We start from the raw sequence: 14,627 nt of genomic DNA on the forward strand, positions 1-14,627 counted from the left end.
AAGCCTTTGAATATGATTATCATATTTCCTAATATAAACATTAAGAATTATAAATAGAGAGTCAGATGAAATGGTCCTGCAAGCACCGCTGTAAGTAGAAATCAGGCATTTAAATGTCCCGACAGACGTTTCAGGGACAACAGGACAAGGAGGAGAAAAAGGGGACAATCCCTTATATATACAGGACACCTGCCAAGCCTACCCATAACTAGCTAGCCACTTAGGCTGCTAAAGGTTAAATATTGGCACATATGGATGTTATACTTTTTGTATTTTATTTCTAAAGTATTTATGTTATGTGTTAACCCCATTGATGTCTTGAGATATTCCTTTGCAATGCCTTGGTAGCCTAAGGCATCAAAGGGGTTCAATTATTTTGTTTCATGTGCCATAGTAAGCTCACCCGGTACAAAAGGTACTAACATATATTTATATATATTATTTTTTTTAAATAGTGGATTGCTATTGAAGTGTGAGCACAATATCTAGAAGCAAAAAATACATTATCAATCCACATCCAAATGTCCTAATACCCAACATTTCATAATTATTGTCCCTTTCTTATTACTTCTATTTTGCTGCATAAAAGTCTTCACATCTTTAATGATTTCAAATATCTCCTATAAATGGGGGTTTTAATGACATAATGTGGTGGCCAGTGCATGATAGGTTTGCCCACCACGTCAATGAAATCCCAGATCAGGCGAGTCCCAATTTCTAAATTCATTCTTTTGTTCCATGGTTTCTGAGCTGAATTCCTCCTGCTTTTCTATTTAAAACAAAAACAAATTTCAGTTAAATCATCACTGCGGAATTGGGGTTCTAGGCCAAAATTTGGCATTTTAATGGGACATTAAAAAAAAAAGATAAGGTGGGTAAAAAAATAAGTTACCTTTTACCCACCATGACTTTTTTAATGTGTTTATACCCACGTACCAGCTTCACGTGGCATAGCCAGTAACCAGCCGCGTACTGATGAGACCCAAACAGTGGAAACAGCTGTCTGTGGGTAGGGTTACTGGCTATGCACTTCTCTAACCCGGGCTTTGCTGAAAAGCGGTATAATGCAGCAGGCATAAGCTTATAGGGGTCTATGTTAAAATGGACAAGAAGTAAAGAGTAACCAATTGTGATTGCTTATTTGCATGTCATTTCCCAGAATCCTTGGCTGCAGTGGAAGCACTGTATGCTAAGAGATAATAGGGAAAGACAGGGTTGCAGACCTGTATGAGTCATGTTAATGTGCCCACAAGTGTTATTTTTCTTAGCATTTTAATGCAAAAGCTTTTAATTTTTTTTTATCAAACTCTATTGTAATCTGTGGGGGTAAATAATTCAACTGCGATAGTGCCGATTGGGTCACTATCGCACAGAAACTCCGATTGACTTTGAATGCAGTTTAATGCAGTTTAATAAATAACCTCCTATGTGACCATCTATGCCAATAATCACTGGGCCTGACTCAAAATCACCAAAGATCAGTGGGAGTCGACATGACTGTTATAGGTATTATGGTTTCAATGGAAGCAGTAGAGAAAATCCCTCCCAAGTATGGGTGAGCAATAAAATAATAATAGTGTTATAGTGATTATGTTGCAGGACAACAATATGCTGGAATTACAGATGCAGCGGCCGTTATTTTAAGGCATCACAGCGCCGTTTTCATGTGCCCTGCTATACTACATGTGGCATGAACGTGGCCAATCGCCCCAGGCACACGCGTTTATTGCGGTTGCTTTGTTTGAATTTCATGGATTGTGTGCAATTAAATGCAATGAAATGAATGAATTGTAATGTGTACAGTACTGTGCTACTGTGTCAATTTCAGGTGTTTATAAGCCAGAACAGTAAAATGCCATTTTATGCACTCGTGTCTTAAGGCGGTAAGGTTGGAAGTAATCCCGCGCCATCACATGGGTATTCCGAGGTATAAACTGCGTGATTTTGTAAAATTATGACCGCTGCATCTGTATAAGAAAACCAATGTTTCAGGCCCCAGTCAAGATCATCATCAATGTAGCTATCCCTGAACTATGGGGGGGGGGGAGCGGGTGGGGAAATAAAATATAAACCAAATAATACTATCACACAGAAGAAAGGATGTCTTGAAAAAAGACTGTCATAGTGGCAGTGTTTCCACCAGCCGTGTTGGTGAAAGCCCTAATTGGAGAGCAAAATAGTATCACAAGGTTTTTTTCCCCCCAGTGTTTTATTTTCTGCAATATGATAACCGTTGGAGTAACGATTGGCATTTGGTTACGTTAGCATTTTTGTAAGGTGTATTTTTATCCCTTATAGGATGATGGTCTGCCAGAAAATGAGTATCAGCTCTCAGTGGCTGGGAAGATAAAGAAACACTTCAACACCGGTCCAAAACCCAACAGCACCGCCGCTGGAGTGTCTGTCATAACAGTAAGCATACTTATTATACAGTTCTACAGTTCAATTAAGGTAACCAGTCTTCGACCATGTATCATGGTCAATTGCAGCTTGATCTGTCAGTCATTTCTGACATATGGAAATCATGTTCTTGGAATTGCTTGGGATTCTTGAGATCTCCTTTCTCTGACAAAGTATCACATGGTATATTACTAGAAACATATGAAGTAATAAATAAATATGTGCTTGTGAAATGGGCACAAGAAATAAAAGACGTTTTGCTATCTACAAAAACACACACATGGTAAAGATATGCATTTCAGCCTCACGTTGTCCAAATGTTATTATTTTAAATGAAACTCTGGCAAATTTGGCCTTGTGGATTGATTTATCTCAATAAAAATTCATAGTTTTTCAGTGAATTGTTTCATGCAATGTAAGTTAGTTTTCATTGCAGAGTTTGGGTTATGAATTGCTACACAAGCTAAACAATTAAATATAGCGTGTCCTTTCCTGCATTCAACAAACGAAATGTAAAATAATGCTTAAGTGTTCCTAATAAATATTTTCACATCAAAAAAACTTAAAATATGATAGCAAACAAACTACTACATTACAGACATTGCTCAAAAAGGTAACTAGCTTTGTAATAAAGTAAACCTATACATTGACATATATACAACTTGCTTGATAACATTTAATAAAACTGGAATACTTTTGTATTTATGATTTTACAATTGCTCCCAAGGCAATTGCAGCATTATTATAGCTACTAAATAATGCGTTATTCTTAAAAAAAAAAAATTAAGAAAAAACACAGGTCACATGACCAATGTGATGTCATTATTGGTTATGTAACCAGCCTGTACTTTTTTTATGGAGCTTTAGAAATGTCACCACGTTCACAAACTTGTGTGAACAGTTTGAACCTCTAGTATTTACACTTTATATTCCCGAAATATAATGCATTGCTGCCTACAGTACTTCCCCATATTCTCAAACCAAAATAAAACTGCTTCTTTATTTATGCTAATACCAAAGATGTCATCTACTTTTTTGAAATAAATATTTAATACAACACACCCCCATTAGGTAGATACATGTCCAAATGTTAGAGGCTTTCATTGCATGTGTGTAATGTCTATATCCTTTCAACTTCCCCAGCAATATTCTACAAATAACGCACAAAGGCGTTCAATGCTCTTTTTCCCAGGGGACAGGGTCAAACCAATGTAGTTTTTCCATGGAGAAAACAAACACAAGTTTTATGTAAAGTCATTTTCTTAAGCAAAGTTGTTTTGGATGCTAAAGAAGGTATCTTAAATAGGAGTTTCCATGTGGTAATGCCGGATCAGCACTATCACACTTTAACCCCTTGGGTGCCTGAGGGGCCGCAGTACTAAAGGGCCCAAAGCCCTCCTGCATATTGCATTCAAATAACTGCTCCTCAGAAGAATCACGTGACCACGGCATCACTGATGATGGGAAATGAAGAGGAAGTGTCCTCCTCCGTTCCTCTGTCAGCTGGATTGCGTTCAGAGCTCCACAGAAACCAACAGCGCGATCCCCACTAGAAGACCAGCAGAAATCCTATGACATTGCCACTCCGTCATGGGATCTCTGGTGTTCCAGAACCCATTACATAGTGGTTCTGATTTCATGAATAACCCATAAGTATACAACCATAGTGACAAATTAGCAAATTACTAATGATCTCTAATGGAGAACATGGATGATGAGAAGGATAAAGAGTTCCGTTTGTCCCTTAAAAAGTATTCCCATCAATCAGAGTTGAAAACTAAGACATACGAGTGAAAAGAGCAGAACTTCTATGTACTGTAGGTATTTTATGTGTGCAAACTATAGAAGACCTCCAGCAACAAATTGGAGAACTTGCCGCAGCAAGTAAGAATGTGGGCCTCCATATGAATCTCAGCAAGACCAAAGAGATGTTCAACAAATCTGACAAGTCTGCAAAGTTTGAAATAAATTGAATAGAAATTGATGTCAAAGACTGTCTACCTTGGCCAATGAATAACAATGGACGGGAACCTTTTGAATGAAATCAATAGGAAAATGAAGATGGCATGGAGAGCATTTGAAAGAATAAAGACGATATTTCAAGGGAACCTCCCAATGTGCCTCAAGAAGAAATTTTTAGACCGGTGTATTCTGTCAGTGCTCACGTATGGACGTGAAACATATGTGCTAAATGCGAAGATAATTCAGAAGCTTCAGACAACTCATAGAAGTATGGAGAGATTGCCTATTGACTATTGTATGCTGACTATTGCCCGAAGAGACAGGAAAAAGAATGAAAGAGTTTGAAACCAAACAAAAGTATGTGACATCATTACAAGAGTGAAGAAATTAAATTGGCAGTGGACTGGACATATCGCAAGAAGAAATGGCCATCATTGGACAAAGATGATACTTGACTGGATTCCAAGAGAGATTAAAAGACCAAGATGATGACCAAAAGTAAGATGGAAGAATAAAATCAGAAAATTTGTTGGAGAAACGTGGAGAAGAGAGGCTTGCAACTGCAGTACCTGGAAGATCATTGGGGAGGCCTTCATCCAGGATCAACAAGGGCTGAAGATAATATAAAAATAGCATAAAGCAATAACAGACCATACGATACCGGTTGCAACACGACATCAAGGGACAGCACGCAGGTAAGTAAATCATGAATTTTCTATATTTGATAAAAACCGACGTTTCGGTCCCCCAGTGGGACCTTTCTCAAGGTGGTGAAAGGTCCCACTGGGGGACCGAAACGTCGGTTTTTGTGTCTTCTATCAAATATAGAAAATTCATGATTTACTTACCTGCGTGCTGTCCCTTGATGTCGTGTTGCAACCGGTATCGTATGGTCTATATATATATATATATATATATATATATATATATATATATATATATATATATATATAAAATATGTGTGTGTGTGTGTGTATGTATTTGCCGACCTGAGGAAGAGAGGAGAACTCTGGAAAACTTGTCATATGACATAAATTGTAAGTCTAAATAAAAAAGGTATCACCTAATACTGAAGAACTATATATACTATATATATATAAATTGATTCTAGCAATGCTTTTTTTTTTCTGATCTTGCTTTTTGGGCTTAGAATGTATTGTACCTGTCCGCGTGTTCTTTTCATTTTCTTCCAATATATATATACACACACACACCCACACACAGCCAGGCTATAAGATACCACCGCATATGCTCTGACACTGAAGACAGAAACAGACATCTTACAATCCTGACCGAATCGTTCAGACAGAAGGGATACAAGGCATATTGCCAGAACTATTACATCTGCACTAAAAGCCCCACAAGAAAACCTGCTACAATACAGAAAGGAAGAACCTACCACACGCATACCACTAGTGGCCACATACAACTCTACCCTAGAAGGAATACGAAAAATAATCAAAGATATGCAACCCATGCTGGCAGAGGATGTGACAAAAGAAATCGTCCCCAAACCTCCCATCCTTGCGTTCCGGCAACCACCAAACCTCAAACAGAAAACAGAACCTCAACAGAAAACTTCACAATTAACTTAAAGACACTGATAATGGCACAAAACCGTGCAACAACACACGTTGCAAACTCTGCAAACATATATGACAAGATCCCACAGCCAGTCACAACCATGGAACACTCAATGTTAAAGGATCATACTGCTGCACATCCAGGAATGTAGTGTATAGGATTGAACGTAACAAATGTGACCAAGGATGCTACATTGGGGAAACCAGCCAAAAGCTTCAAGGCAGAATAAATATACACAGACACTCTACACAACACCACGAAGAAGGAAAATACTGCTCTCCAGTGGGACATCACTTCTCACAACCAGATCATTCCATAAATGATATCCATCGCAACTGGGCTAACACGGCTATTTCTGTTTAATATATATATTATCTTAGTCAGCTTGCATGCTTTTCAATTCTCACACACATACAACATGACACACTTAGTCCTCATTGCTCATATGTATTATGTTTTCATTGCTCACATCATGGAACACAATTATATTCTAAATGATGGCAATGCTCTTTATAAAAGGACTACCGCCAGCATGCTTGTCCATGAGATATTGGGCAGCTCTTCCAAAACATCTTAAGAAATCTTTTTTTTTTTATTGATCATATATTTTTTCTTGCAGCTTGTTTAACCCTTTTAGTACTTCAGAGACTAGAGATGCTCCACAATGCGTTACTGGCCTCTTCAGCACAAAATGGGTTACAGAAGCAATCTACCTTAAATCTAGTTTTCTTATGTAGCACCTGTTCCCCCCCTGCCATGGAAGATCTGGCCACTACATGGTTATTGTCCCTGGTGCTGTATCTCACCTGCTGGTTCAGGAGGTCTGAGTTGCTCTGCAGTTGTAGTTTGGAAGCCGCAACAGGGCAGGATTTCTCTGTCTCTTTATTGTGCAGCGCCTCCATCCCACGAGGATCCTGCTGGATGCAGGATGGTCCCCACAAGCAATACTCTTCTCCAATAATCACACACCATAGTTGGTCCAACGGCAGGTTTATTGCATAACAGCATGATCATCCTCCAGCCCTGTAGCAGACCCCAGGGACTTGAAGCCCCAAGAGCCCCTCCCAATCTCCTTGACCCTATTGTAGGGAAAAGGGTGTGACACTGTCCCATAATCAACCACCTCAATTTGGTGGAGTGTCAGCTTTTATACCCGGGGGGGAAGGGCTTGTAACCCCGCCCCATCACAGGGCAGGCCCAGGTGCTAAAAGGTGGTTAAACTGCCGGTTTAGACCTGCCCCTGGATAAGCAACATAGTACCCATCCTGGCTGCAACTGCAGGCTAGACGCCCTGCGCAGGAGATTAACCCCAACACTGCCTGTTCCTATCAGGACTTACAGTGTTGAGGCCAGTAGAAGGCTATAGCCAGGGGCACTTGGATACACTTAAATACGTCATCTATTTCCAAAAAGTGCAATAGTGCATATATTATATATATTGTACTTTTCATTAGAAAACTTTTGTAGTCTTTGCTTGGGATTACAATTTAAAATAAGCAATATTCCTAAAATAATGGTACTGTACATCAAGCGACAGGGAGTTGCCCTAAGTAAAACTGTTTTACGCTTACTGCCAAGAGCAGCCTGTTTCAGAATCTGCAGTATGGATGGTGAACCAAGGACACCAGGAAATTGAACTTCTTCTGTAGCTACTGAACCAGGGTCTCCCTATGGTGCAACTTGCGCTCTTCACCTCCAGTAAGTGCACAATTTAAATTAGTGAGAGGTGGAAACTAATATTAAAACTAAACTAATGTAGAAACGTATATAATAAGAATCAATTTGCCAACACTCCATTAAAAAAAAAACATTGCTCACCATTCACTATCAAATCTATCATCTTTATGACCTGGGATTTATTTCCCTTTCCTTATGTTAGCACTGTACTTATCGCAGGATTTTGGAAATTCAGCTAATGCATTTGCCCCAAACAGTTACTGGGCGACTGATCCATGTAACCTGTATCATCCAATTGAAAAGCTGCTGTTCTTCCAAAAAAAAAAGTGCGTTCCCCAATTTATTACAACAATGAAAGAAAAACTTTAATGCTTCCTATTTTTACTGTACACAATACTGTAAGTTAAAATATTGTATTTTCTTAGCCCAATGTGGACATTCTCCAGCAGTAATTAACAAAATAATAATAATATAATTGCTTTCATTGTGAGAAATGTCTAGTGTTTCTTTCTATTGACATTACATAGCCCAGCATAGGCCCCGTTGGATACATGACCACATTGTGAATCATGGAGCTTGTTTTACAGTCTGCCCAGTAGAAATGAAACAACCCTCGTGTTCTTTGCACTTGAGGCATTGTTATGTAACTCCTCAGAGTGAGCTTCTTCATGTAGTCACTGACACTGCTGCTTTAAGCACTAGAATGGATGTTAAGATTTGACAAGCATTCTCTGTATATTATTCCTTCTCTGAAAACATCCTTTCAACAATGTTAAATCTTCGCCTGACAAAATGCTTACCATAGTGTGTCTGGAGATGTAATTCATCTCTGCATTTAAGCAAATATTTGAATGCTGACCTTTGGATCTTGTTCATGGATTTAGCTATTAGCAGTAGATGTGCATTTGTCAAAACATGGTCTTACAGACACGTTCAGAAATACTGAATATCACTGTATGGAATATTACTACTTGTACTACAATTAGTTATTTATAACGGAGTAGTTACAATGTACCTTTACACTGCACACTCTGCATTATTTGTAGGGACCTTTTAAGAAAGTCCCCGGCTGCATAACTGGGTCAAGCCTAGGCAAATTAATTGCACCCGATTGGTCAACAGAAAAACTCAGTTGCTCGTCTGATAATTTTTTTCTTTTCAATCTTTTTATTTATGCCCTAATGTTGCCACCAGGATTCTTGATAAATACACCCCATATTATTGAGTCATTAACTGGTGTCAGATGTTATTGGAATAGGTGATCTAAAAAACAATAAGTGGATGAGGACGAAGGAGCATTCCAATTAAATTCTGTGTACAGTAATTGTTTTCCAGGTTAGCCTTAGTTTTGTCATAACATCTGGTTAACCATCTATTTAAAACCTAGGACCAGAACTCAACCGGCAGTTTCAGCAAAAAAGCGGCTACTTTAAAGTATATAAAATAAACGTATCAATTGAAAATGGAACACAGAAAAGAGTAGGTAAACAGACATACTGTACTCAAAAACAAAGCAACGTTTCAAGGCCCCCTGGACCCTTCCTCAGGCCAATCAGCTATTCTCATCTTAAGGGGCATGTCCTTTTGCTCATTTTGTTGTTGTTTTTGTTTTAATAAATGCAGCAGTTCCTTGCATTTAAAGCAATGTAATTATCTAAGCTGCCATCATTTGATCCGTTCTCCCGAGATCGATAGACAAAGATCCTGCTTCCCAGGGCACGCAATATGGCTGCCTATTTCAAAAGAGGAAGCGGTGTAACTTCTTAAATAGTTGCTATAGCAACCCCAAGGACGCTTAACCCTTTGAGTGACATAGTCCCTCAGGCACAGTGCCGTCACGCGACTGTGGCGGCCATTTTGCAGGAAGAGGAGTCCTCCTCTGTTTCCTCACCTGGCAGATCTTCATGGGAACAGAGGACGTGATCTAAGCTGCAAAAAAAACAAAAAACCTCAGTTGGACATGATGTAGACTACATCATGGGGCCTCCGGCGTGCCAGTCCCATTGACGTAGTGACTATGTCCTGGGGCACACAAAGGGTTAAAACACTCAAAATGGTATACTGTACAGAGTGGGGTGAGGGGGTTATGCAATCAGCATTATCTATTACTACACAACTGATTTATTGAATGAAATGCTGCTTTAAATATCTTAAAACGTTTACCTGATTTTAAGACCAACTCCCAAAGGGCAAACAAAAGCAGTAAAAACTGCTGTCAAACTAAGCAGAAAAGTGTCCCTTATTTTCTGCATATTGCCCTCAATTGTTCCACCTAGGTAGAATCTCCAAATGCACATAACACACACCCCGTGCCCATTTCTTTAAATATAATGAAGAAAGTACCATCACGTTGGCAGGCAGAAGACACAGGTTGTTCAGAAACATGATAGGTATTTCATTAGTAAATAAGATTGGCCAAATAATTGAAACATTTGAAGCATGTCCATGATTTATTAGCATTTGCACTATTTTAACATTTAGAATTGACCCTCACAGGGTATCTATGGGTTTAGTATTTTTTGGCATGTATGTATATATATATATATATATATATATATATATATATATATATATATATATATATATTTTACATTTAGTTCAGTTTCACTATCGATAATTGCGATGGTGCATTAGTGAACAGACCAGTATTGTTTATTGGGCAAAGGATTCCAAATATTAGAACCAATATAAGTAACCAAGTAGCTCTCCTTATTTATAGCCAAAATGGCACACACTGCCGTTAATTCAAAACATGATGTAGAAAAAATGGATAATTGAAGAAGAGCTAAAAAAAAATAGTGTGAAAACAAAACAGATGCTTTTACCACACGGGCAGTGTTTTGTATCTGAACTCTACAATTTGTCTATAGTGGCCAAATGTCAATTACAAATAGCAGGTTCCATGTTAAAGCAGCATTGCAGGTTTTCAGGGGGAAATACACGGCATTTTCCCACCCCATGGTGCATTGTCTAACGATGTTTATTACATCTCTGCACTTGTTCAACTCTGCTCCTTTTTCATTGAGAAAATAGAACAAGTGTAGGGAAAAAAATGTAAGTTGCCCTCCCACACAACACTGAGTCATAACCAACAAGAGAATGCTTTCCAAGTAAGAGTTTTTCTATTTGTATTGGAAAGGAGTTATTAGGGGATGCTAAAAGCAGGCAGGAGACCAAGCAACTCTAATACAGTCATTATATGGGTTGCCACTATAAGGTTTTGTTGTTTTCTGTTCTCTCTCCAGAAAATAAGCTTCAGGGTGTTAGACTTGCTTTTAACAGGAGCATGCTCATGTATGGAAAGGCCTCTCTAGCACTCCAATGGTTAAACTGGAACACACCATATTTCAGAAATCCAGAAGTTGATTTGTACCTCCATATGCTCATGGCTGGACATAATCAGTGTATCACCATGAGGATTCACATTCACATTTAGTTATTGTTAAACAGGTTCAATTTAATACAACTGGAAACGAAGCTGCCTATAGCAATTCTCAAGTACAACACCACATACATTTTACATGCTTTGCACTTGAAAGTATCGCTCAATCTCCTCCTTAAATCTCAATTTTTCAAGTGAAACTTCTTGCCGGCACCTAGCAAATAAAAATTTCCCTTGGAGTAAATCGCCTTGTTGGAGACAGAAGTGCAGTCCTGGAAGTGTTGTCACTGCTGGCAGAAGAGGCCGTTATGGCAGCTGGCACGCATGCGGAGGCATCCCATGCCCGACGCACATGCACCATAGCCGTTGCCACAGCAGGCGCTGGCTGTGCTCGCCTGCGAAGTAGTCGCCAGCTGTGCTCGCCAGCCCAGTAGGCGCCGTCCGGGCGCACGCATGCGCAGACGCAGCACAGGCACATACACACAGAGACAGAGAGACACATACACATAAAGAGACGCACACACACAGATGCCTCTGCAGTAGCTGCCGGCACACACACACAGACACACACACACACACACACACACACACACAGAGACACACACAGAGACACACACAGTGACACAAACATGAGGAATTCACAGTTAATATAAATATAGAAGTGCAAATAGGTAAAATAGGGTGTGTGCTGAGCAAGCGCGTTCCAAGTCAAGCTTCTTTGCGTTTTGGCACTGAAATTGTGTTTTGATTTTTAATGAAAAACATCACCATCACAAATACAATTTCTGTGACAAAACAGTGACAACACACAAAGAAGTTTCACTTAAAATGTGCATGCTCGGCACTCACACACTTTCTATGGTATTTTTAATACAATTACACCTCGAGGCTTAGTGGATTCCTTAAGGTATATGAATATATATATATGCAGTGGGAGCACTGTATGCTGGGTGATAATGGTTGAAAGGCAGGGGTGCAGAGCTTTCAAAAGAACTATTCATCCAAGGGCAGAACAAAGGACACGGGGTCATCCCTTAAGGTTGGAGGAAAGGAGATTTCACCAGTAAGGGCAGTTACAATGTGAAATTCATTACCCATGGTGACTGTGATGGCAGATACAATAAATATGTTTAAAAAAAATGATGGACATCTTTTTAGAAAGGAAAGGTATACAGGGATATACCCAATAAGTAAACATGGGAAGGACGTTGATCCAGGGAGAAACCTGATTGCCAATATTTAGAGTCAGGAAGGAATTTATTTTCCCCCTTATGAGATAGCATTGGATAATGTTTCACTGGTTTTTTTTGTTTACCTTCCTCTGGACCAATATACTGTAAATACAAATATAGGATAAAGGATCTGTCGTCTAAATTTAGCATAGGCTGAAACTGATGGACGCATGTCTTTTTTCAACCTCATCTACTATGTAAATATGTAACTACTATGTAGCTATGTAACATAGAGGCCCAGATTCACAAAAGCCCTATTTTGTTGGTCTGGATGAGAGTGATGCTAGACATACTTAACGTCATGTTAATGTAAGCTAATGCAATGTTATGCTACAATAGCATCATGTTAAGCCTATGCTAATGATATACAACGGCTGTTATTTTTTAATATAATTAGCTTTCAGGATACAGGTTAACTTCAGGGAAAATAACGTCTGTTACTGTGCACACAGTACAAAGTCTGTTCCTGTCAAATACTATGCCCTGAATGTAGTAAATCACCCCCCTTCCCTCACAGTCATTTGAATGAGAGTTAAGGCATGCTAAAGCTTAGCACTGTTCAGTGAGTCTGGGCCGCAGACTCTACAGTATGTGGTCTATTTGGGGATTATTCCGTTTTCCTGCTGTAAAACAAAGGCAAAACTAATACAAGGAATTGGGTTTATCAAAGAAAAAAAAAACTCTTGTTGCTTCTACTGTGGATACTTTTGTCACTGGATTTGCCCAACTTCTGCAAACAGGAGACTGTACAAGTAGTCAATAGGCCGCTTTGTATTTGGAATAAATGCTTGGAAACGTTTTAAAAATTAAGATACACGTTCTCATTCTAAACTCCCCCCCTCCCCCCCATAAAAAATCCTTATAGAAACACACATTGTCCCCTTCTTTACATTCCAGATCAGTAGAGATATTATAAAAAACGCCTTTTCATTTCATGGCCTTTTAACTGCAGAATTTAACAAGATGAGCAGGTTATACAGTATGTGACTTAACTCTGCCAGAAAAAAAGGATACACTTTAGTAATTTGGGGCTAAAGGATCATTGTGCTGTCATTGTACAGGAAAGCAGCTGCAGGCTACATCTTAAAAGTTCAGCTACAAATTGAAGTATAATTGATACTACTCTATTGCCATTATGTCTGTGAGGTTTGAAGGACATTAAATGAAGAGCAGCTAAATAGATTTAATTTTTGGTATATAAAAAAATAAAAATTGTACCCATACACACACCCAAATTGTTTGATTTTCAATTTTGTTCCAGTGATATATATATTTCAGTGTGTTTTTGTCATTCCGTGGATAGTTTTCATGTTGGAATACTCTAATGTGAACATTCTGTTGAGGTTATGTGAGGTTCTGTGCTTGGCAAAGAGAGAACAATCCCATCCTGAAATGCAGAGGAACCACATCATATTCATATACGGAATAAGATACCTCGACATGCCAATATGAATTATCATTACTAAACCCTTTCCTGACAGTCACAGCAATTCTAACCATTAGGATACTATAAGGCAAGAGGAAACTTAAAATAAATATCAAGAAACGTGACATGTCATCAGCTGGGTAATTTCAACCGTAAAGGTAATTTCATTCAAGCAAGAGAAATAGACAGTGAATGTAATTGTATTTACTATTTCATATAAAAGGCTACTGAGGCTAAATCCAAGTACTCCTTGTATCTTTAAACCCATATACCTGCTTGGAAAAACCTAAATACACAAAACATACTGTAATTAATCATTCCAATCAGAGATGTTTTAAAATCCATAGATTAATGTACACCGGAAGAACTAGTGGCAACTTTAAAAGTCTAGTTTAATAAGTCTATTATATATAGATATAGATATACAAAAAGACTGCGCTTGGGTGACTGCTTCTGGCAACGCCCAGTCATTAATGAACAATAAAATCTAAGTGGATCTACACCAATAGGTGTGTGGGTGGGTTTACTGGCTATGCATCTTAACCCTGGCTCTGCTCAAAGCTGTGACCATGCAGCAAGCTTAAGCCTATAGGGAACCATGTTAAAAAGGGTTTTGAAGCAAAAGGTGGCACTGTGTGCACATTTGCATGTCATTTCCCAGAATCCCTTGCTGCAGTGGAAGTGTTGTGAGCTGGGTGATAATGGTGAAAGGTGGGGTTGCAGACCTGTCTAAGACATGCAAATGAGCATACAGTAATATTTCCATTTGCTATATATATATATATATATAAATGTATCTAGATTTTTTTTAAAGGGTGCTGCAATATTTCTATTTATGTACTAAACTGATAAACTCTGCAACATTAATAAGTGCAAACAGCAAAAGCATGAAAGGTGCTTGAAAGTGTGACTTTTGTGTATTATTGTGATGCATCCACTTTTCTTATTGCAATCTCTAATGAAG

The 14,627-nt window shown here is 38.6% G+C and overlaps 1 protein-coding gene across 3 annotated transcripts in view; it reads left to right on the forward strand.

The window, feature by feature from the left end:
• The window catches only part of DCLK1 (doublecortin like kinase 1), a 371,284-nt gene that overhangs the window by 341,006 nt on the left and 15,651 nt on the right, over nt 1-14,627 (forward strand). For all 3 annotated transcript variants that reach the window (XM_075592105.1, XM_075592104.1, XM_075592107.1), the window contains one exon: nt 2,299-2,412. In XM_075592105.1, coding sequence (XP_075448220.1) covers nt 2,299-2,412 — 114 coding nt within the window. The remainder of the gene's footprint in view (nt 1-2,298; nt 2,413-14,627) is intronic.

This window comes from Ascaphus truei, chromosome 3 (genome assembly GCF_040206685.1).
Source record: "Ascaphus truei isolate aAscTru1 chromosome 3, aAscTru1.hap1, whole genome shotgun sequence".
Taxonomy (NCBI): domain Eukaryota; kingdom Metazoa; phylum Chordata; class Amphibia; order Anura; family Ascaphidae; genus Ascaphus; species Ascaphus truei.